At 39.0% G+C, this 23,602-nt stretch overlaps 2 protein-coding genes across 3 annotated transcripts; both read right to left on the bottom strand.

Moving 5' to 3' along the window:
- Positions 1-1,405: 1,405 nt before the first annotated feature.
- ikbip (IKBKB interacting protein) lies at positions 1,406-8,403 on the bottom strand. Of its 2 annotated transcripts, none has more exons than XM_026922704.3 (3): positions 7,869-8,342; positions 5,659-5,776; positions 1,406-2,503 (listed from the first exon to the last, which is right to left on the bottom strand). In XM_026922704.3, the coding sequence occupies exons 1-3, from the start codon at positions 8,069-8,071 to the stop codon at positions 1,691-1,693; spliced, it is 1,134 nt and encodes a 377-aa protein (XP_026778505.3). In that variant the 5' UTR covers positions 8,072-8,342; the 3' UTR covers positions 1,406-1,690. The 2 variants fall into 2 exon arrangements, with proteins under 2 accessions (XP_026778505.3, XP_026778504.3); XM_026922703.3 differs by lacking the exon at positions 1,406-2,503 and adding an exon at positions 2,534-5,216 and having other exon boundaries at positions 7,869-8,403.
- A 1,344-nt stretch (positions 8,404-9,747) lies between these two features.
- On the bottom strand, positions 9,748-23,564 carry arfgap3 (ADP-ribosylation factor GTPase activating protein 3). Its single transcript, XM_053241643.1, has 16 exons — positions 23,307-23,564; positions 19,752-19,870; positions 19,581-19,653; positions 19,187-19,318; positions 18,917-18,997; positions 17,951-18,023; positions 17,775-17,831; positions 17,658-17,701; positions 17,362-17,501; positions 15,991-16,122; positions 15,184-15,315; positions 14,039-14,179; positions 13,828-13,951; positions 13,637-13,724; positions 12,650-12,774; positions 9,748-11,525 (listed from the first exon to the last, which is right to left on the bottom strand). Exons 1-16 carry the CDS (start codon positions 23,373-23,375, stop codon positions 11,508-11,510), a joined length of 1,548 nt encoding a protein of 515 aa, XP_053097618.1. The 5' UTR covers positions 23,376-23,564; the 3' UTR covers positions 9,748-11,507.
- Between the last annotated feature and the right edge of the window lie 38 nt (positions 23,565-23,602).

Here is a 23,602-nt window from a genome sequence, read left to right as displayed (position 1 = left end):
CTAAAATGTGAGAATAATACAATTAGCTGAACACTTATCCTTATTCACCCTAAACGTTATTTTAAAAAAAATCCTTTGGGATGTGTGAGAATGAGATTGTGGCAGTTTTGCTGCATTATTTGAAGAATCAGAGTAGAGCTAAAAATCTGATAAAAAAAAAAGGATATGTGACAGACTAGTGTTAGTACATCATAATATATAATGGCCTATGATATTAGATTATGCAAATGCAGCATAAGAACATTAAAGTATATAAAACCTTGTTATTACACAGGTTTACCAGGGGAAGAGGTTGGACAGGGGTAGGAATGGGGGCAATTAAAATTTTTATCATCATAAGGATTTCCTTATGAAGTGTAGGTGCTTCTTTTTTGTTTTCTAATGACATTTTTGTGGATTCCCAACACTAAGCAATTTATTATAACAGTCTTGGGTGGGTTTAAAAATGACCAATCACATCATTAAAATCTCCAACATCCACTAAGTTGCCAGTTTATTAGGTATACCTGATAATGGTCCATCCCCCGAAAAATCTCTGCTCAGCAATGGATCTATTGTGATTGGGACTGGCAAATTGTGCATGAGGACAGATGGTCTACATCTGTTTCTGGGTATAATGTATACCTTTACTTAGTTTATATACATACCGTGTTCATTAAATGATGAATATAACCGAAGTATAAATATAAGTTTTGTAAGGCATGACTATAGCTCGATGCTACAAGGCCTAAAGAAAATAGTGACAGAGCCAAGGAACAGTCTAAATATATATATATATATATATATATATATATATATATGTATATATATATATATATATATATATATATATATATATATATATATATATATATGAGTATTTAGGTTTAACAAGACCAAGAGAGAAAACTATAATTCACATGGACATAAAAACACTACAAAAACTTAGAAGGGAAACTGAAGGAAGAAACTGGTACACTTGCAAAAAACACATATCTAACAGCAGGAGACCACATTTATATTGCAGTCAGGAATATTATTTTGATAGTTCTGCTACTGGTGGCATGGAGGTGCATTAGGCAATACCGGTTCCTCACAACTCCAGGGGCTTTGATTCTGAGCGCCAGTTATTGTCTGCTTGGAATTTCATGAGCTTCACGAACACTCATCTCCCAAAAACATACCAGAAGATGGACTGCCTGCATTAATTGCCTTTAGGTGTTAATGAGGGTGTGTGTGTGTGTGTGTGTGTGTGCATGTAATGGGCTCACATGTCATCCAGTGTTTATTCTTGCCTTGAACTCAGAAGGTTAAAATAATAAAATAGTGGAGGATAAAAATATGAATAATGAATGTTTCATCATCACTGAATGTTCTAACATGCTTTTGACCATTTTTATAGCTTATGATAATGAAAGAACATTAGTAAAATCTAACTCATTAAATTTATTGTTGGTTTTATCATTTCGAAATAAGTGTATGCAGACTTTCTTTTGCACTTAACTGTATTAGGTAGGTATGTGGTAAAATGGCAAATTAACAGAGTTAAAATAATGGTGGCGACTCAGTGTATGTGCAAAGACACTTTCATGCAAAGCCCCTGTTAAAAATTCACTTTAATTCCAAACATTTTTTTCCAGCGTCTTAAATAACCAGAGTATTTAAAGTATTTTAAAACAATTTTACAATGAAGTCCAGTCTACAGTGCAGGTTAGAGTTCTGTGTGATTCAGTGTTTGGCTGAGGTCGTTCTGGTGCAGATCATCAGTAGTTACTTCCACTGCGTCCTCCACTAAGTCCTCCTGAGCTTGTTTAAGGTCCTTCTGGACAGCTGCGAAGTTGGCTAAACTCTCCTTGATCTGTGAAATATCTTCCTCCCTTTTCATGATGTCTTCAGCCAAGTGGCCGATCCTCAGAGTCAGATCAGCCAGTTGTGGCTCCAGCATGGCGAAGTCCCTCTTGATGGTGGACACTCTGGGTCGGAGGTCGCTTGCGAATGTCACCGTTCTCACCAGCTTGGCTCGGCCGCTCTCCAGGGCCAGGATGCGCTCTGTGAGCTTCGTGTCAGCAGCATAGAGTTCTGGGATGCGTTTACGCATTTGTTCTAGGCTCTTCGTGTTTTTCTCCGTAGAGCTCCTCAGGCCTGAAACACGATTAATGCTGTTTGCTAGCAGCTCACCGATGCGTTTGGCCATAAGCTTCTCGGCTTGACCCACCTTCTTCTCAAGCTCATTGGTCTGAGTGAGGAGAGCTTCCACATCGCCCTCCAGGCCCCCCATGCGCCTTACATCCGTTCTAACTGAGGCCACTTTGGCCATCACGTCACTGGAGATAGCAGTAGTGCGGTTCTCTATGCGCTCCACAGCCTGTGTAAGGTGGGCCAGGTTAGCATGCAGCTGCTGTCGTCGTTCAGTGAGCCCTGAAGACCATTCCTTCAGCTGGTCCACATCCTGTTTTAAGCTGCTCAGCTGGGACAGTGGCACCTGCACTTCCTGGTTGGCCAGTTGCATCTGGACATCCTCACACTATAGCAGGAGAGACAGTATAGACAGAAGCTATCAGAGACACTGTCACTTCTGTCAGATCTAGCAGTCATTTTAATATTCACAGACAATAAAACAGGCCAGGGCACAACATGTATAGTGCATTTGTGTTTTCCTTCTGAGATATGAGTCAAATTAATGCTATGATTAAAAAATGAAGGAATGCTGCACTAAAAAAACAATATGTGCATTGTTCGTAACATACACACAGTAGTCACTTTACTTACTTGTATAACAGCTACAGTAATGACAATTCAGTAAACTTCTTTTTTCCTGTTCTTTTTTTATTGAAATGGGAAATCTTTTGTACATCATTTATACGCATTTCACATTACAACATATCAACATGAATCCTTGAAACAGGAAATGTATTACAGTGGATAGTTTGCAGAAATATGTATCTGATCAATGCTAATACAAGTGTCTGATGTCGTGTTAATTCTCTGTCATGTCTAATCACTACACTCAGGTGACATTTTATTATGTACACATGGTAGAGATATGGTGAACACTGTATACACACACTGTATACACACACTGTATACACACACTGTATACACACACTGTATACACACACTTATACCACTTTCTTAGACACACTTATCTTACTGGTCCATCACGTAGGTTTGCAGTTTGAGATTCTAATTATTTTATTTCCCTGTTCTTCATCAGTGTCAGTGTCAAACCATTTGACCACCACAGAGAATAATCCACCACCCAAGTAAAATCTTATCTCTGGTGGTCCCTTTCCACTGATGAATGGGGTAGAAGGGGTCTAACAAATTGTGAATATCAAAATATGGACTACAGTCAGTGATTGTAGACCTACAAAGTGCACCTATAATGCAGGTGTACCTAATAAACTGGCAACTCAGGGTATGTCCTCACCGTAAAATCGCTTTGAAGTTTTATAAATATTTTGAAACTCAGACACATTTGATAAGTTTTAAATGCTTTCTTGGGTATTTGTTAGACCCCTTAAATGCATTTCTGTATGTCTATCCTCTATGAGCCATTAGGAGAACTTCGAATATGGAGTATTAGTTGTTAGAATCTGTAGTCCATCTAGAATGAACACTATAGATTAAAACATTGAGTCAAGTCTGCACCAGGGTTTACAGAGTGGAGCCCATAGTTACGTGAGAAGAATGTAATGAAATAGCGTTATAAAGAAAATGACCCATTAAAAACCATGTGTAAAGCGAATGCTGCAGTTATGTTCAAAGAGTATTATAGCAGTGACTTACAATCAACGTAGCGAGGTTTTGGTGTGACATACATACGTGAAATCTATTCCTGTAGTGTAACTGCTGCTCAGTGCTTTACCAAAAGGCGTGAAGCTGATTGTTAAAGTTATTTTCCATCAAGTACCTAAACAATATTTAAGTGACCAAGGTGTGAAAGCTTTTTCAATGGAGGCATTCTTTGCTATACGGTTTGATGTGACTTATCTTCAAGTGAAACTGGTCAGTGTTTTCACTTGACAATGGCTGAGGGTGGGGAAAGGAGAGGTGGAACATGACATAATATTATTATCCATATACCTTACCCAGTATTATATTTAGAGGTGGGCATTTTGATGGAAAATTCCATTTAAAAAACAAGGATTTTGTCTTTATTTCCATAAAAAAACAAGATTTTGTTTTTGAAGTGATTGATACCATGGGCAGGTACATGAACAAACACAGTAAAAAAAATGTCAGTTTTGATTTCAGGTTGTCTTTAAACAAAATCAGTGCAGTTCATTTAGTTCAGTCAATGGGATCTCCTCAGTTCCTGCACTCTTACTGTGACTTTCTGTTGATTCTGGAAAACCTTTCGCCTCCAAACCTTTCAGATCATCATTTAATTGCTTGATATTCAATGCCTCATCGTCCTTCCCCTCATTGTCTTCAGGCTCCTCTCTTCCAGAATCCAGCTCCTCTCTACGCACATGCTTAAGCTCCTTCATGGCATCCAGGACAACTCCAAGCTCATTCCTCACTTTGATCACGCTGTTGTCCACCTGCAGTTCATCAAGGGTCTGCCGGAGCTGCAGAATCTCAGTCAGTGCCTTGAGCATGCTGTCCTCGGTGCCCACCACTTGCAGTGAGAGTTCCTCAAGCCTCTTCTCGGCCCCACTTAGGTCAGCTCCTAACCTCAGGATGGACCTGACCGCATCTTCTACGGCAGGAAGCTGTTTTTCACATTCTTTGGCCTGTGGCTCCACCTCCACCAGCTTCTCCTCAAGCGCCGCATCTCTTTTGGAGAGCAACACAAGCTGCTCCTGAAGCCTGGTCACCTGCTTGGTGTTCCAGTCCAGCTGATTTTGGACACTCTTAGCATCTTCCTCCTCTGTGCGCTCCAGCACACGCCCGTTTCTCCTTGTGCTGTCTTCTAGCTCCTCCAGACGTTTGGCCAGAGCACGCAGGCGCCCCTCGGCTTCGTTAACACTCTCCGTTACACGACCGTGAACTGAGCGGGACTCGGACCTCAGCGTTGTCAGGTCCTCAGACACGGTGGCCAGTCCGCCCTGCCACATCTCAGTCACGTTCAAGAACTGCTCATTCACACTTCGAAGGCGATGCGATGATGCATGTTGGTCCTCTTGCATAGCTGTAACAATGCCACTGAGGGAGCTGACTTCCTGTTGCAGCTCAGTTAGCGTGCTGAGAAAGGAGAGCGCCCCCTTCAGATGGTCTTCGGAGGCCTCCAGCTGCACCCACAACACAAGACACGGTGTTTTGGCTGTGGTTCTGCTGTGCGTCACATTCACACTCACAGCACTGTACATGCCAAACCACCACCTCTGACCCTAATTACTTTGTCTACTGAGTAATAAACCCATTCATACTAATCTGACACACAGACAGGAAACAAACACTGCAGGGGGTGGCGCTACATCTTTTCAATGACTGAACAGAAACGTCTAATTTTATTATCATTTTTACAATATTTTTGCTTGGCAGCAAGACTATGTCCAATGCTGCTCCAGTGAGATGAATCAGTAGCTTCAATTAAAACAACTATTAAAGTCTTCTGTAGTGTGGATAATTAGGGTGGAAATGTTCTTTCAATACATCATACATCATGTACTAGATAAATGTGTAACATCATATCCTGGTATAAGTACACTGTACTCAAAAACAGATACCCACCTTTCTGGAAGCTGCACTGAATTTGTTCTCCAGCGCTAGCAGATCAGCTGCCTTTTCATACAAATGCTTGTATTTTTCTTCAACTTCATTAAACCTTGCATTCTGTTGAAGAACAGCCCTGTGAGAAAAAAAAACCAGAAATGTTACCTCATATATTGTGATTCCAATATATTTTCCAATAGGCTATGCTTTTCTTGATGTAACATAGTTACAATTTGACCTGCATTATTTTGCAAAATTATTCTGATTTTTTTTGGATCATGTGGCACGTTGGCGCAGTGGGCAGAGTCGCCACCTCACAGCTCCAGGGTCCTTGATTTGATCCTGAGCTCGGGTTACCTGTGTGGAGTTTCTGTGCGTGTTCTCCCAGTGTCTACATGTGTTTCCTCTGAGTTCTCTGGTTTCCTCCCACTTACCAACAACATGCCAGTAGGTGGACCGACAACTCTAAATTGCCCCTAGGTGTGAATATGTGTGTGTGTATAGTTCCCTGCGATGGATTGGTCCAAATAGGATATAGCCAAAATTTCATAAACAACCCTAATCTAATCTAATAAATACCTCCTAGGTGTGTCTGAGTGTGTGTGTGTGTGTGTGTGTGTGTGTGTGTGTGTGTTTGAATGCCATCCTATTTAGGGTGTGTTCCTGGGATAGGCATCAGATCCACCATGAGCCTGACCAAGACAGAACAGCAACTGATGATAAACGAATGGACAGATGAATGGATCATGTGAATGCCATGACTCAGGTAGCAAACTGACATTGGCCCAGCGTCTATTTTGGGTGGCTATGTTGGCCTTCCCTAAACAATGTGCCAACGTGGTGAGCACATTTCAGTACAACCCATCCAACAGTGGCCCAGTGTTAGCAAAGGCACGCTTTTCATCACAACACTGCCAATGTGAGGCCAAAGTTGGCTGAAAATCTCTCGACTCTGTTGGCCCAACGTCTGTTTGTTTATTAAAACCCCCACCAAAACTCTCTAGAGCATCACTTAGTGATTAGTTATAGGATGTATTTTCATACTGCTTCTTTCTGCGATATCTACAGTTGGGATCGTAAGCTTACATATGCCTTACAGAATCTGCAAAATGTTAATAATTTTTAAATTAAGAGGGATCATAAAAATTGCATTTTGTTTTTTATTTAGTACTGCCCTGAATAAGCTATTTCACATAACAAATGTTTACATATAGTCCACAAAATACAATAATAACTGAATTTACACAAATTAATCCATCTTTTCACACTGAGGACAACTGAGGGACTCGTACACAACTATTACAAAAGGTGCAAACATTCACTGATGCTCAAGAAGGCAACATAGATAGACAGATAGATAGATAGATAGATAGATAGATAGATAGATAGATATACTTTATTGATCCCATGAGGGAAATCCTTGTGTTGTAACATGTAACATGATACATTAAGAGCCAGGGGGATGTAAACTTTTGAACAGGATGACTGGAGTATATTGTTATTATTTTGTTTAAAGATCTTATTTTTTTTTTCATTTAGTACTGCCCTTCAGAAGCTACATAAGATATTTTCATGTTTCCCAGAAGACAATAACAGTTTACACCGATCACCTTGTTCAAAAGTTTACATCCCCCTGGCTCTTAATGTATCGTGTTGCCTTCTTGAGCATCAGTGAATGTTTGCACCTTTTGTAATAGTTGTGTAGAGTCCCTCAGTTGTCCTCAGTGTGAAAAGATGGAGCTCAACATCATATAGCCGTGTTGGAAAGGGGTCAAATATGCAGAAGATGCTGGAAATGTAAATAACATGCAGGACCTGGAGGATTTTTCTGAAGAACAGCAGGCAGTTTAACTGCTCAGGACAAACAAAGGCCTCATGAACAACTATCACAAAACATAAAAACAGTTGTTGATCATTGAGGTAACACATACAGTATTAAGAATCCAGCGTATGTAAACTTTTGAACTGATTAGTTTGTGTAAATTCAGTTATTATTGTGTCTTGTGGACTATACGTAAACATCTCTTATGTGCAATAGCTTATTCTGGGCAGAACTACATAAAAAACAAAATGCAATTTTTATGATCCCTCCTATTATAACTTTTTTTTTTAATTATTAATATTTTGCAGATTCTGCAAAGTGTATGTAAACTCATGGCTCCAGCTGTATGATGTATTGTGAGCTGTATGTGTTTAAGCTTATTCTAGGTGAGTAAGTGCAGACTTACCAGGCGAGCAGAAAGCAGGCACTCAGAGACAGCAAACTCACTACAGTCCTGACATCTAGTGAAGAGCACTGATTAGATTTTCCAGATGCATCTCGACCTTTCTTAACTTCGTCTCGTGCACACGCTTTCGATGTGTCAGGAGTTTCTCCGTCCTGAGCAGCAGCTGCTTTCCCTCTCCTCTGCTTCCCTGCGTCGCTCGGCATCTTGCTGAACTCTTTTCCTTAACAGGCTTTACAAAAACACTTGACGCTCACTGCTCTAAAAGTTTATAAAAATGCACAGAGCTGCAAGTTAGACTGTGATGGAGAGTTAAATGCACTTTGATTGCGGTTGCAGGTTTCATAGTCACGCGCTCAGGGCTCAGAAGGTGCGCATGCAGAGCCACAGAGCCGCCATGCAGCTACGTGGCAGCCTCTTCCAGCTGCTCGCGGGGTCGCGCACGGCTCCTCACGTGCACGCGCGTCATTCACAGTGACGTCGACGGCACCCCATTTAAAAAAAAAAAACTTTTTGTTGTAAAAAAAATTGCAAAAAAAAAAAACTTTCACATGTATGGTGATGTTTTTATTTAATTCAATAACAATAGGCTCATTGATCCAATCAGGGTCAAGGTCACAGCAAGGTCAAATATTTTTTGGATATATGCACATAATTTTTTCCTTCCTGTCTGAAGTATATTTTAAGTGTATTTCAGGTAAATTAATAACAAGGACCAGGTTTGCTGATGGAGGAGACATCCTCATAGATGCCATTAGTGTGGAGTTTTACTTGTTTCACATGCATTTTCATGCATTTTCATGTAATGTTGTAGTTTTTTTTTCCCCCATATGCATGGATAAAATCTAATGTGAAATCACATGGGAAAAAATCCAAAAACCAATTGTTCACTATTCATTCAAATCATTTACAGGCATCAAAATTCAAGCTTGACTTTATGACAGTATTGTGTTCAGTGTTCACCTGAAAAGCTAACCATACAAGGAACCCTCGAGGAACTCTCAAGTTTTGTCATCTATTCCAAACAACACTTTAAAAGTCGAAACATTTTTATCTACTGAGATTTCTTTTTTTGACAAATTATTGTTCATGTTGGCTCAAGTCCATTAGAATCATAAAAATATAGCATTTCTCCTTACGAGATGCACGGCATGCCTTTAAAGGAGGGGTTCTCAAACTTTTTTCAGTCAGAGACCCTTTCCACTGGCTCACCAGAGATTTATTTCATGAACATTATTTAAATGTGTACAGTAACGGTTTGGCTATTCATTGGAGCTGTGGAGATTTCTATCCCTGAACTTTCCACCCACAGAACACATTTGTATTAAAATAGTTATTAGATTAAATTGTTATTAGGTGTCATTATTTATAGATTTCTTTTTGCGTTATTGAGGATAATGGATAATACCCATTTCCCATTTAAAAGTGGTCAAGTGACCAATCAAACAGGGTAATAACTACAAGAACTCAATAATAAATCTAATAATTTGTTAATAGTTGGTTCTGATTTCCACCTCTGTAACTAGAAAAAAAATAAAAAATAAAAAATCACAGACCTCCTAGCTATGCTGCATAGACCCCACTTTGAGAACAACTGCTTTGTAGTACAATTTTCCCTTAACACCAGCAAGATCAAAAGCACAACTTGGATAATTGCATATAGCTTTCTGGGGGACAAAAGTGTGGGTTTTTTTTGTAGAGAGCCAACAGAGACTGCACAGAGCTCACTCACAACTCTCGGAGTTTATCTCAGTGCTCACTTTCAGCACTATTAAACCTTTTCTTAAAGTGTTTCTAGCCTGTGCAAAGTAACAGCTTGCATGTGTGAAGCCAATGATTCCCTCTTTCCCCGGAAGTCCCACAAACTACAACACAAGGAGGCTTTGCACAAAAAGTAAAGTTTTATTGATCAAAGCAAAATTCAAATATTCCATTATTATAATTGCAATGGCATGAATAGTCTTTGCACTCTATGAACAAATGTTCTCCCTATGTAGTGCAAATGCTGTTTGCCAGCTTACTTTGGGTAAAGCATAAAGCTACAAATTGCTTCTAAATTATATCTTCCACACATTTTTCAGTCTTTCTTCTTAGAAGAAATTGTGTTTTCTATGCAGCATTCACTGTATTTAAGATTTCTTCAGCATAACGTGTATACAATTTAGCCTTTTACCATTCTTGATCATTTGTAGTGCATAAAGTAGCTTACAAATCAAAAGCCCATGCAAACTAATGGCTGAATCTATCAGTATAAACAAAAGATAGTGAAGCAAACATAAACAGAAACATTCTCCAACTTCAAAAAACAGGCAGTTGACATGAATAATCTGAGAGCCTATTTACACTTGGTCATTTCACGCATCTGAAGGTTCAGAACTATATTCCCGATTTGTATTAACTACATGCAAATGAAAATGTTAATGCACCTAAGATACATTTAACTCAGATTCAAATCTGATCACTCAAACCATACCTTAAAGTATGAGATGCATTTAAGATAGATTGTATAGATATTATGCAATTGTAAATGCACCTTCCTAACCCTTTCTAATACATTACATTACATTTCTCATACATCATAACACAAGTGGTCAATAATTGCCAAATTTGGGGCTGTTAAGGAAATAAAAAAGCATGCAAAATTACGATTTTCAAGCAGATATCTTTTGGGTGAAAGAACTAAAACTAAGCAATGACACATGAAGTTGGTAGACACTGCAAACTGGATAACTGTAAATCTGGCAATGTGTAAATGCATGTAGTTATAATCCATATACAAAATGCAGGAAACGACCAGGTGTGAACAGCCTCTAATATGTCAATTTGTATCACCTTAAATCAAAATGAATCCATATACAGAGAACCCAACTCTGGTCCTGCAGGTTTGAGAGTGGATTCGGGTCTTCGGTTCAGGACCAGGACCAAGTTTAGTAGGTGCTTTAAAGCAAGCAAATCACTAAACTCGTGAGTACAGACATGCAGGACCACAGTTGGGCTCCTCTGTCTCACACCCATAAATAGACATCAAATATTGGATCATAAGGTGCCTGTTAACTCAATGTTTGTGTAAATAAATGGCATAAACCCCACAGTGCCAACTAACAGAAGGCACATATAACATATAGTACATCCAATCATATTTAGCACTGTGTTTCTCTCTATGATCCACAGATATAAGAACACCTACAAAAATAAAGCTGTTCAAACCCAAGATCCATTCTGATCAGCATACTTTTTAAAAATGAAATCAATCTGGCATAATCCATATGTAACAGTTTCAAAAGCAAAATGTAAACAATGCACAGATATTTACAAAAAGCAAGGCATATATATATATATATATATATATATATATAAGCTTTTTATCATTTAACAAAAAGTGCCCACAAACCCAATGTCAATTTTATAGGGGAAACCCCCAGAAGCTATTCGAGTTGCCCTTCACTTCAGTTCCCAACAGCCGGGGGTTTAACTCTATGTGTAATTGACCATCTACATATCTATTCAATGAAGCTACATATATGCATTATATCTGATTGTAATGCATTTGGGACCTACACACACAGGCATACAGTTTCTCTCCTTTATGCTGAGAGGCTGTCTTAAGGAGTCCTCCTGAATCCTTCCCTATACTCTATATGCTCATGTGCTGTAGCGATCCTGCAACACAGAACATACACACCACACATCATTTAATCAGTACAAAATAAACAAGGCTTAAATTAATTACAAGAACAAAAATGTTTGTGGTAAATAAGTGATTAACGCTGCGTTTGGCTAAAGCCCGTAACTCAGAATTTCCAATTTGATTGGTCAAGTGCAGTGCCAAGAGTGCTGATATTTAGTATAACAGCACTGGTACATTTCACTGTGTATCACTGCGCTTGTGTGTGTTCACGACATAAAATTCCATTTCTAGCAATAGTTCCTTACACTGAAACCATTGCTACTATGGGCTATCAGTCAGTATATTTGTTGGCAATATGCAATGCTCTATCCAGCTTGCCAGAGCAAAAATAAACAAAATGTTTGGGCCTATTGTGTCTGAAATGTCAGTATTAATAGAACTGTTATATAAAAACAATATCATACTCGCAGTTGTGCTCTTGTACTGAATATCGGCATGGCTGTGGCTACCTGCGGCCGACCGAATCACAGCCGTGCTGATATTCGGCATAAAACCACTCCTGATTGTGCGATATTGCTTAAATCAAAACTGCAACTCAAAACAGCAAATAAAATATCACTTCACTACTCTAAAAGAGACAATCGTAGTATTTACTTTAGATAGATCAACACAGACACATTAGTTGTTTAAATCTATAACGATTACTATACAATTCACTGTTTTGTGAAAGTAAATACATAATAAATAGCTGGTTAGATTGTTGCTAACAAAATATATACTTTCATGGAAGCGTCCATGGTTCTTTGCCACTTTGTAGCTCGAAAATGACATAATTCTAAGTTCAGACTTCCCACATCTGAGTTAAACTGAACACAGCACAAGGTTCTGTGCTAGAAGGTTGTGAGCTCAAATCCCAGGACTGACAGAAAGCCACTGACAAACCAAGATCTTTAACTATTTAAAGTTTCCTGAAAGCATCGTTGGAATAAAGATCATTGCTAAATGGTAAAGCGCACATCACATTTAACACTCTACTCATTTAACAATGATCTTCGTACAGTGATGCTTTACGGTAACTCTGCATTAAGCAATGTTGATTTGTCAGAGACTCACTAGTAGGCCTGGGATTTGTAAATGTAATTTAAAGGGAACAGACCTGTATAGTTGAAACCACTCCACTGGCCATGACAGACAGTTTGCCAGCCACAGTGCGGACCCCCATCTTCAGCTGGGTCATATCCGGAGCACTGGGCAGCACGCTGCTCAGGCTGTATGAACTGCCTGCAAAACGACAGAGAAAGCCATTCTGACATGAGCTATGTTCCGGTTTCCACTTATCTCTAATATTTGCCTCTCAGACATGATTAGTTTAAGCGTTATTTAGTGACATCACAAACTAAGCTCATATATAACACTCCCCATTTCAGTTTTTTTTTTTAACAAAAGTACTGAAAGTCTGTTTTAAATGGGGAAGAAAGTAAATTGAGGGTTACATTAAATTTTTTTTAGTTTTCCCCCCATTTTTTCTAGATTGGTCTTTCCAATTGCCACCCACTTGTTAACTCTCTTCTATCACGCAAGAGCTACCATCTGGGGAGGATGGGGTGATCATGTGCTTCCTCCAAAACACATGAAGCCAACCTGTCCATTTTTCTTAAAACTGCTGCTCATGCTGCATCACAGGACAATGTAACACACACTTGGAGAAAAGTACTATGTGCCTTCTGTACACATGAGCTCACAGATGCCCATGATTAGTTCGTGTCATTCTGACTGGCAGGGGAGAGAGAAAGAGTAATGCCATCCCTGCCACCATGAGAGCATGCCAGTTTTGGTCTCTTGACTGTCTATGGCATCATTATGATTCTAACTTGCAATCTCTTCCTGACGATAGTACAAATATATTTCTGTTGCATCATTCGGGAGTGTGTTAATAAATTTGACCCAAATACAAAACTATCAGAATCAGGAGTGTTTCCTTTAAATAGTGCCGATTATTCCGTAAATATATGTCTCTGCCATAAACGTTCTTCTGAAAAGAAGGGGGGGAAATGTCGAAGCTAAAAAACTTGTATATCTGTAATGAGCTTAGGAATATCTGCTAAATATGAATGTATCCCGTTGTGTCTGTTACTCCACTCACCTGTCTGTTTCTTCTGCTCGTCAAACAGATCTGCTGAACTAATGGCTGAGCTGCTGGAGAAACGCTCCAGTCGAGTCCTTGCTTCATACTGGGCAAAACAGGAACTTCATTATTAATACATAACGTTGCATCAACTTTCAACTGAGCCATTGCGGTATAAACACACAGAGCGATGTGTACTTTGACATTACCTCAGAGTTGTCTTGTTTACCAAAGAACATGTCAGAGGAGATGGCTTTTGCACCACCAAATTTCTTCTGGGCATCATCAGAGACAGGTAACGGCCCGGGCTCTGCTTTTCTCCTCGCCGTAGTCCTGTGAGTAAAATAATAACAGAGCACACGATGGTTTCACTAAAGCTTGAAAAGTCCTTACAGTGTCAAAACTGAAGAAGGAGTTAACCTGTCTTCAAATGATGATGTCTTGGAGCTCAAATAAATATCAGGCTCTGGTTTCTTGCTTTCTTTCTTCTTGATGTCCTCCCACTGGGAGAAGAACTGGTCAGATGACTGGGGCTCATCATTAGTAAACTTGGAGGAGGTTCTACAAGGAAGATGACAGTGGAGAAAAGTTTACCGGAGTTACAAATGCTAATATAATGAGTAACATGTCGAACAACATCTTTAACTTGCATATACTGTAATAGTGAAAAACTGATCAGGATACAGTGTTTCCCCTTTTAAAAACTAACCAATGGTTAAAAACCTAACTATATGCATATCTGAAGGTCCAAACAAATTTATTCCAACTGCAAATGAACTGTTTACATGCACCCTACACTCAGCACACTCAGATATGTAAATCCCTATTTAACTGCACATGTAACCAAATTTATGGTCATGTAATGTCACTGTTACCATAACAACAAACAGACGGAGACTTTACTGTCCTGTCAGAGTGTCTAACATTATCTAACATTGTCTAACATTGTCTAACATTGTCTAACATTGTCTCACAATGTTAGTTTGCAAGTCTTAAATTATGTCCTTCCCAGGGGATCCTCCCAAAACATACAGTAAATGTCCCTGTTCAGCAGGAAATAAGAAAAAAATATACCACTATTATTTTAAAATTTTTCACAATTAGTAACATGAACTTCTTTGTCACCAACCTTTGGTTGTAAGCACACATATGCACAGAATGTATGCAAAGGTTGTTAAATAGGAGAATAATCTAGTTATTTTTATTGAGTCGATTATACATCTTGCTTGATTAGACAGATGCTTTTTTCAGATTGGACTCAGTTCACTCAATTCTGAATTAAATGTGCATACAAAGGTTTGCTGATTGAGCCATCAGTCTGAGTATTAATAGATTATCAGGCTGTACATAAGCATAGCTACTGATTGGATGTCTTAGAATCTAGTTTTTACAAAGATCCTTGACTGCCATCAGCATCATTGGACAAGTGTTCTCAATGAAATCCTGCCATGATTCTTAATTCTGTCACTTGTGAGTCAACCACAAAAGTGGTCTTGAAAATTAAACCTCAGTTCAAGTGAAATGATCACATTATATACAAAAGTCATGAGTGACTCAGATCTCACCTGATGAAGAAATATCCCTCTTCCTCCTCATCATCCTCGCTGTACTTCCTGGAACGAGAGGAAGACTGGGCCAAAGTCGGAGTCTCCTGCTGAATCGTCTGCATGTCAGCCAGGACAGAGTGAGACACTCCACTGGAATGAGGAAGGAAAGTCCGAAAAGACAGACATATAATTAACCAGGTATCGCTATTCAGCTCCTAGTTAAGTTATCCTGAAAGAACTCCATTTTCCTACTGATCTACTGTTTAGCAAATTATTTAGCAAAATATGAAGTATTTTGTAATACTGTATTTGGATAGTTTGCTTTAGACACTCCAAAATTCAACAAACCTTCTATAGACTGTCGTTAGTCAACTAATTAACTAACTAATTAACTAATTGTCAACATGTCCACAGATGTGTATCTTTCGATGACATGTGTTTAGAACATACATGGACTGGATTTGAAATTGTGATAGACTATCAAAGTGTCTCTCATGCTACTAACTATCATCTATTATATCATGACAGTGTTGAATTCTCAGATCTGAGTGGTCAGAAGGAAACCAACAAGTTAACCATATATTAAACATCAACAACCATAAACTGTTAACAGTATTACTGAGAATCACTGCATAGGCTGGATGTCGACAGTTTCTAGATGGTTTGTTGACTGTAGAATCTCCACAGCAGTCTATCCAAATTAATGAAAAAAAAAAAAAAAAAACTACAGTAGCACAGTATTTAAAAACACACATAAAACACACCTCTATTATATGAGAATCTATACCAAAATTGAGAATGATTGCATGAATTAAAATGCCTGACCTCCTGCTGGAGAAACCCATCCCCAGCCTCTCTGCCTGCTCCTTCTTCTTGCCCTCGAGCCCTCGCATCTTCTCCTCATCCCTCTTTCTCTGGAGCTCCAGATCCTGATAGGCCAGCCTCAGAGATGTCACACTGACATAATTCACACCAGACAGAGAGAAAACACATTAGAACAGCAGCACCACTACTGTGAAGCTATTATTTTAATCATATTTTCTAATATACTGGTGGGACTAGAGTCCTTTTTAAATCATGTAGCTTGTGAGTAGTTGATTTTGATTTTACTTTAGGCTGCCATGATGTGATTTATGTCTCTTGATGTATCTTGATTTCCGATTTCTATAACCTACATTTAGATTTGTTTTTGCCAGTATGACCATGTGCTGTTCATCTGTCATTAAACGCTGAAAACACTAGGGCATTTTTTTTCTTAAAACACTGCTTTTTTGAGCTATATTATTACAGTAACATAACAACAAATGTAATTACAATAACTACCAACAAGCAGATTCCATGTCATCATTGTACTTTTGAGAAAAAGCTAAATGCAAATTAACCTGGACCTCAGCATGTCCTAAAATCAATAAACACGAGGGAATACAGTACCAGATACAGTCCTTCTAACCTAAATGTTAGTGTATTAACAGCCTTAGAATTAAACAAGCAAAAATAAATGTAATCCATCTTGTTATCTGGTTCTTGTCAGCTGGATGAATGATAACGGATTCAAGGTTCCTGGCTGCTAAAGCGTCAGCTCTCAATTCGTTTTACTGTAAATATTTATTTTGGAGTTTTATGGCTGTGAAATATACGTAAAACTGTCGTTCTAGCTGTTATCTGCTTCTATGCTAGTGGAAGTATGCATGGGTATGTTTTATATCCCAATCCTGCCTGCTTGTGAAGGAATTCCTGCATGCGCCCCCAGTTATTTTTATATAGTCTAATGAATTTAGTTGATGCTATTTCCCAAAATAGAAATCAGGTAATAACTTACTGAAGAGGAATGAATGAAAGTTGTAAACGCATGTGCATGTGTGAGAACAATCCGCCACGTCTAATACACTCCCATGTTAATTAAAGTGTGATCTGACCACCCATAAATACCTGCGTGAGAGTAAAAACCACCTGCTTCCACTACTTTTTTGGTGGATCCTGTGGGATCCCAGTGCTAATGCACTTGTCTACATGGCAATATGCCATATAGACATGTGCAAAGTCTTTTTTTTTTTTTTTTTGCATTCTTTGAATACTTGATTAACAATACTGCGGTATGCAGTTTACATGACTCACTTAAATAATTTAGCAACTATCAGAATCAGAAAATGACCGCATTATTTGTGTGCATGTGAAGACGTGCAGAGGGAGACTCACACTGGCTCTTCAGGCTTGGTACTCTTCTCAGTGGCTGACTCTTCACGTAGTTTGTCCACAGCCTGAGCTCTCTTCTCCTGCACTGAGAAACTCTGGCTGCTTACTTTCTGAGCCCCCAGACCTCCTTTTTTAGCACCCAGCTACTCGGCAACATAAGAGAAATATTCAAATCCATGTAAACACACTCTGTATTATCTCTGCACTCACTGAATACTACACTCTGGCATCAGTAAACACAGGCACAATGAATACAACATTTAATAGTAAAGGTTATTTTAAAAAATCTATATCCTCACCGTTTTTTTGGCTGCTGCAGGCTTCTTTTTGATTAGAGAAGGCTCTGAAAAAGGCATAAAACCATAAATGTCTACATTTAAACACTACTGAAACAATTTAATGACACATTTCTTTACCTAGAACAGCTTTTGGAGAAGCACTGAGAAGCTCAGTGGAAGGGCCTTCTTGATTGTCTGCAAATAACATTTATGAGTTAGACACGTACACACATTCACATGCAATCATGCACGCACACACACACACGTATACACCAAAGTACACACCAAATGTAAGGTTTTTTGGTTTGTCATACCATTATTATTTTTGTCTTGCAAAGTCATTTCCTGTGGTTGATTAAGATTTTGCTGAAAGGAGCTTCCATCATTCTGTGCAAGTAGATATGACGAAAAAATACACAGCAAACAGTATTACTAAACAGACATGAACTATTAATCCCAGTGGTTGAATTATAAAAAATGATGGGGGACATAATCTAACCTTGGTAGAAACCAACAATTTAACTACCTTAGATACCCAGACAATGCTGCATTATCACAAACAAAAAAATATAAATACTGACTTATTAGTCAATATGTCTAACTCTGGATATCTATCAATGCTTGTCACGGTCATCATACTCTGCTTTGTCTACAGAGCTTATTGTAGTTACATAGAGTTTGCTTTGCTTTTTATGAAGGCTGAATCTAGAACGCGCTGCACCACACACTCCACTGCACCACCAATGAAAAGCATGGATTCACCTCAATTAGAAGTTGCGCAACTGCATAATCCCAAGCATGGAATTAAAATATTATTGAATTCTTAATTTCTTAATTATGTTTGGTCAGAAGGTGGTGATTAATTTGTACTGTATGGTGGACAATGATTCTCTGTGAAGTGATATATTCAGCTGTATTTGTTTGTCTTATTAACTTACTAACCAAAACCATAACCATAAATGGATAAAAAGTATGGTGTGTTGTTCTTTGTTTGATATGTTCTAGGGACATGCTGTTATTGGGAAATAATCAGCTTTGGAGTGTTAAAAGTAACTCCGTCCCTGTTGTTGATTATTTTCCTATAACGGCACACCCCATTGTGTTTTATACTTTACATAACATACATGATGATAAAATATCATTAATCCAAGTGAGACAGAAAAAGAGACAGCAAGGTTACAAGGGAGATTTTTTTTGTCTACCATTTTGTCTAGGGCAAAAAAAAGAACAGCAAAATCAGAATGATATTGTTCCTTAATGAAAAAGATGCAGACACATACCTGCGTGTGCTGGCTGAAGAAGTCGACCTGCTTGTCCCCAGGAGATGTAGGGGAGAGAGGACCCTGACTGTCTAGCCAGAGCTAATGAGAGAGAGAGGGAGAAGGAGAGAAAGAGAGAGAGACAAAGGGGGGGGGACCTTTATTTATAACCTTGAGTTTATGTGATAATAAAATATGCAAACGTGAAGGAATTTCACCTACAAGCCATTGCATTTGATATCATGCAGGAGTGTATGTGTGTAGAACGTTTCATGTATTTGTGTGTCTGACCTCAGTGCCATGCTGTCTGGTGGCCTGGGCAGCCAAAGTCTTGATCTTCTCTCTATAGAGCTGGGCTGCACGGCTGTTATATTTGGCATTGGTTTCACTGGCAGTGCAACCATGCTGGTTAAAAAAGGCAGACTGTAGGGAGGAGAGAGAAATACATGTTATTTAATAAACCGCTGGTGTCCATGTGATCAGAAAGTCGAGTGAGAACCATTTCAACATGTTTAGTGTTTACATATAGATATAGACCTTCAATTTACTACTGGGATGTGTAGCAACTATGTCAGCAACAAATCAGTGACATATTACATGCTCACTTATAAAGCTGGGTATCAGTCAGATTCATGCATTCTAAAACTGACTATATAAAGCTCGTGTGTAGAGGGAAAATACTCACAGCGCTGGCATTCCCTCCAACTTGCATGCAACGCAGCTGAAACCAGGACCAGTTGGAATCCAGTTCAGTAGATCTGTTCAACAAGTAATTTGTTACATTACTCCTAATTATTATGTGCATAGTGGAATACATAGGACTGTAGAATATAATGGCATGTGTGCTTTATGCTACCTGATAAAGGACAGATGCACTCCTAGAGAACGGTGTGTTCCCGAGCAGTCAATACACAGGAACACACCATAGGTGATGCTGGCCCAGCTTGGGTTCTTCGCAGAGCAGTCAAAACAGGCCTGAGCACAATAAGGTACATATTACAACATGTTCCATCAATTAATGCATACATTACAACATGTTCCATCAATTAATGCATACAATACAGTTAGAATACCCACTCATTCATCTTCAGTACTGCTTATACTGCTTATAACTGCTTATACTGAAGAAACACTGGGTGTGAGGCAGGAATACACCATGGATTACACACATTCACACACTCATTCACACCTAGGAGTAATTTAGAGTAGCCAAATTAGGTTTGAGGTGGCAACACTACCTGCTGCAATACCATGCCACCCCAGATATAATAATAATGTGCAAATATATTTGATGCAATATGCAAGGGCATCAGGGTAATGTAGAGTAAATCAAATATTTTGTAATATTTCCAGTCTGGCATGGTGCCATATTCAGTTCACTATAGTGGATCAAGCATTGGACAAAATCAGTTTAAAATCACTCATTTTGGTTTTTAAAAAATACAAACTACACTCTACACATTTAGTAGCCACTTTCTTATGCACACCTACCTTGCAGTTACACTCACTCGCCCATTATCGGCTATAGTTAGGGCACTTGGAGGTGTACAGTTACTGAGTGTAGTCCATCTGACCTTATATACGGTTTGTTGTTTGGGTGGTTGTTCACTGACACGTGATTGTGTGTTAATGAGTCTACCAAGTGGAGCAGCATTTACATTTAATCATTTAGCAGACTCTAGTTTCAAAAGCGACTTACAAATGAGGAAATACAAGCAAAGCGTTATATCAAACAGAGAACAATACAATTACCACACAAGATTTTTAATTGAGTGCTAGAGGAGAAAAGTGCACAGAGTAGAGGTTTAAGAGCAGGTGTGAGTGGGGACAAGTTAGGGGTTAGTTAAGCAGCAATGCTCGGAAACCTCAGTAGTGCATATAATATATCCAGCCAGTAATATCCAGCCAACATTGCCCTGTGGTCAGAGTGTGCTTAAAAAAGAATTGGATCAACAATGTACGAGTATATAAAAATGTAGTCAGTAAGTGTGCTACAGTGTTTAAAAAGCTAGTACCAGCACTATACATGCTACCATGTCAGTATCACTGCTGTGCTAAAGATGGTACATGACATAAATAATATTTAGTCAGTGGTGGTCCTGTGGTGGTCCCTTTTCACTGACACACTGTGTATATAGTGTATATAGTGCACCATTTGTCCAATATGACAAATTCTCAACCCTGGTCCTAGAGTACCCCATATCCTGTGCATTTCAGTGGTTTCCCTGGTCTAACACACTTACTTCAACTCAGGAAAGGTTGTTAATGAGGTGATTAGTTCAATCAGGGGTGTTAGAGCAGGAAAAACACTAAAAAGTGTAGGACAGTGAGTAGGGGAGACTGGGGAAACAGCCCAACCAGAGGCTACATGTGCTTCCAGACACATTGTCTGTTGCTTTTGCTAATTTTGTAAGCAATCTGAGCACAGTTTATATATACCATGAAGAGTGTTTCACAGCATCTGAGTAACTTATCACATACAAAATTTGTTAAAATGATTATTTTAGATGTGTAATTCACAAAATTAAACTTCTTTTTAATCCCTCTCTTTTTGCCTATAACCTAGCACCATTTGGAAACCTGATATCAGCTCACAGCACGAGATAAGCAGGCTTAAATACAATCTCCATATGGCAGGGTTAGTTGTAATGTGGCGTTACAACTAAGCTGCCAGTAGTAAACTATGACACCAACTTATTTTCCTATTTTCCTCTTCACATAAAGTAAACCAGTTAATGTCTCCCAAATTTTTCTAACAGAATGAGACCCAGGGAACATCAGACAGATAGAGGAGTGAGTTGGGAAGGGTTAAAGCGTCAGGAAGGTGGATAATGGCTGGTCAAGCAGGAAGTCCATCCATTTTCTGTACTGTTTATCCTACACAGGGTTGCAGGGGAGCCTGGAGTCTATCCCAGGGGACTCGGGGCACAAGGCAGGAGACAGCCTGGATGGGGTGCCAACCCATCACACACACACACACACCCACACACACTTTAACCCATTCACACACTACAGACAAAACAATGCACGTCTTTGAACTTGGGGATGAAACAGCGCACATAGAACAGAGGCAGCAATCGAACCCCCAACCACGGAGGTGCGAGGCAAACGTGCTAAGCACTAAGCCACTGTGCCTCAGGAAATCATATTAAACTTTATTTGGTACCTTTGGATTTAAATTCAAAAGGAGATCACCATTAATGAATACATGATAGTCGGTTCATTTCAAACAAATAATCAGATACATTACACTGATGGATAAAACTGGGAATACGACCATCCAAGCTCTGGAGAAGATACTTGCTCCCAAAGAGCTTTGGCAGATTGGGGCTATGAATTCAGAGGCGCATAAAACACACGTGTGAAGTTATTGCCCCAATCTTCACATGAATTGTGCATGAATTCACACAGGGCACATGAACTGTGCACTGAAGCTAGCTATGTTTGTAACAGTTTATCAGACTTCGACAGCAAGTGTTACAGCTAAGCCTCTGTGTGTTACTGGGGTAAGTAACACCACATATGGTGTAACTGTAACATTTCTTCCACTTTTGGTTGAATTATACATGAACCATGGTGCTGGAAACAAAGTTAGAGTTTTGATTTGTACCAGACATGTGCATGCTGCTTGTATAGAAGCTTTAATTTAACTCATATTTTTACAATTATTTCCCCCCAAAAAAGCAAACTGTTTTATGTTACTCCAGGAGCAGCGTTGGGAATCTGCGCAATATGAAGACATGTGGGATTGAGATTTACGGGATTATTGGAGTTTGAAAATGATAAGTGAAACATTGAGGCCTGGAAGTTCTGCAGCTAAGTGAAATTGTAAAAAGTAAAAAAAAACAAAAAAAAAACAAGTAAAATGTAAAACTAAAAGTCATCCTAGTGTGGAAAGAAGTGGAAAGAAATGAGTTGTGACCTGCATAACCAGTCTAACAAAAAGAAATCTGTTTACATGGTAAATACAATTAAAAAAAAAGAGAGAGAGACAGATACATGTTTTTCATGTAATCAGAGGACAGTCAGTCACTTACAAAAACACCATTAGTCCTCTGATTACCTGAACAACATTCATCTCTGATTACCTCTGTAAATCAGGTAAGTGGATAAATAATAATATTATAGATAATAGATAGATAATAATATTCTCATATTTCCCATGTCAACAGATTTCTTTGATGGACTGATAGTGCAGTCACAACTCATTTCATTTCTCTCCACTTCCTTCCACACTATAACAACTTTTAGTTTTATATTTTACAGTGTAAACAACAACAACAACAACAACAGGCTGAGAAAGCCCTGCCATATGGTTGAGTAATGTTGCACTAGTGACGTGTCAGACATCCTGTCTACTTCCTCAGCTCAGAAGAAACACCACAGCTCTTCCCAGGCTTTTCCTGCTCACCTTATTCGTAGGAATGGCTCGTAGTCGCTTGAAGATGGCAGAAATGTCGTGCTTGCTGGGTTCTGTCATGTTTGTCACCTGTTGATGAAGACGCTTTCACCTGTCAGGAATGAAGCAGGAAAAACACTGAAGCAGGACTTCACTTCCGTATTCAACGTCAAAAGAAAGGCTGCATCCTAAACTGCTCACTCTGTACTGAACAGGGGCTGTGCTCCAATCTGATGCACGCTTCGCTTTCTACACTCAAGCCACTAGCCTGCTTTAGAGTAAGAACACTTGATAGTGTATAAACCCCA

Source organism: Pangasianodon hypophthalmus, chromosome 18 (assembly GCF_027358585.1).
Source record: "Pangasianodon hypophthalmus isolate fPanHyp1 chromosome 18, fPanHyp1.pri, whole genome shotgun sequence".
Taxonomy (NCBI): Eukaryota; Metazoa; Chordata; class Actinopteri; order Siluriformes; family Pangasiidae; genus Pangasianodon; species Pangasianodon hypophthalmus.
This window is presented reverse-complemented; position numbering and strand designations above follow the sequence as displayed.

Excerpts from the sequence above, each read along its gene's own strand:
- arfgap3 (XM_053241643.1), bottom strand. The coding sequence starts at position 23,375 with ATGACAGAACCCAGCAAGCACGACATTTCTGCCATCTTCAAGCGACTA. Across the intron at positions 19,871-23,306 it reads GAGCCATTCCTACGAATAAG|GCCTGTTTTGACTGCTCTGC; the intron begins GTGAGCAGGAAA and ends TATTGTGCTCAG. Across the intron at positions 19,654-19,751 it reads GTGCATCTGTCCTTTATCAG|ATCTACTGAACTGGATTCCA; the intron begins GTAGCATAAAGC and ends CTTGTTGAACAG.
- ikbip (XM_026922703.3), bottom strand. The coding sequence starts at position 8,071 with ATGCCGAGCGACGCAGGGAAGCAGAGGAGAGGGAAAGCAGCTGCTGCT. Across the intron at positions 5,777-7,868 it reads GCCTGCTTTCTGCTCGCCTG|GGCTGTTCTTCAACAGAATG; the intron begins GTAAGTCTGCAC and ends TTTTTCTCACAG. Across the intron at positions 5,217-5,658 it reads TCAGTGCAGCTTCCAGAAAG|CTGGAGGCCTCCGAAGACCA; the intron begins GTGGGTATCTGT and ends TTGTGGGTGCAG.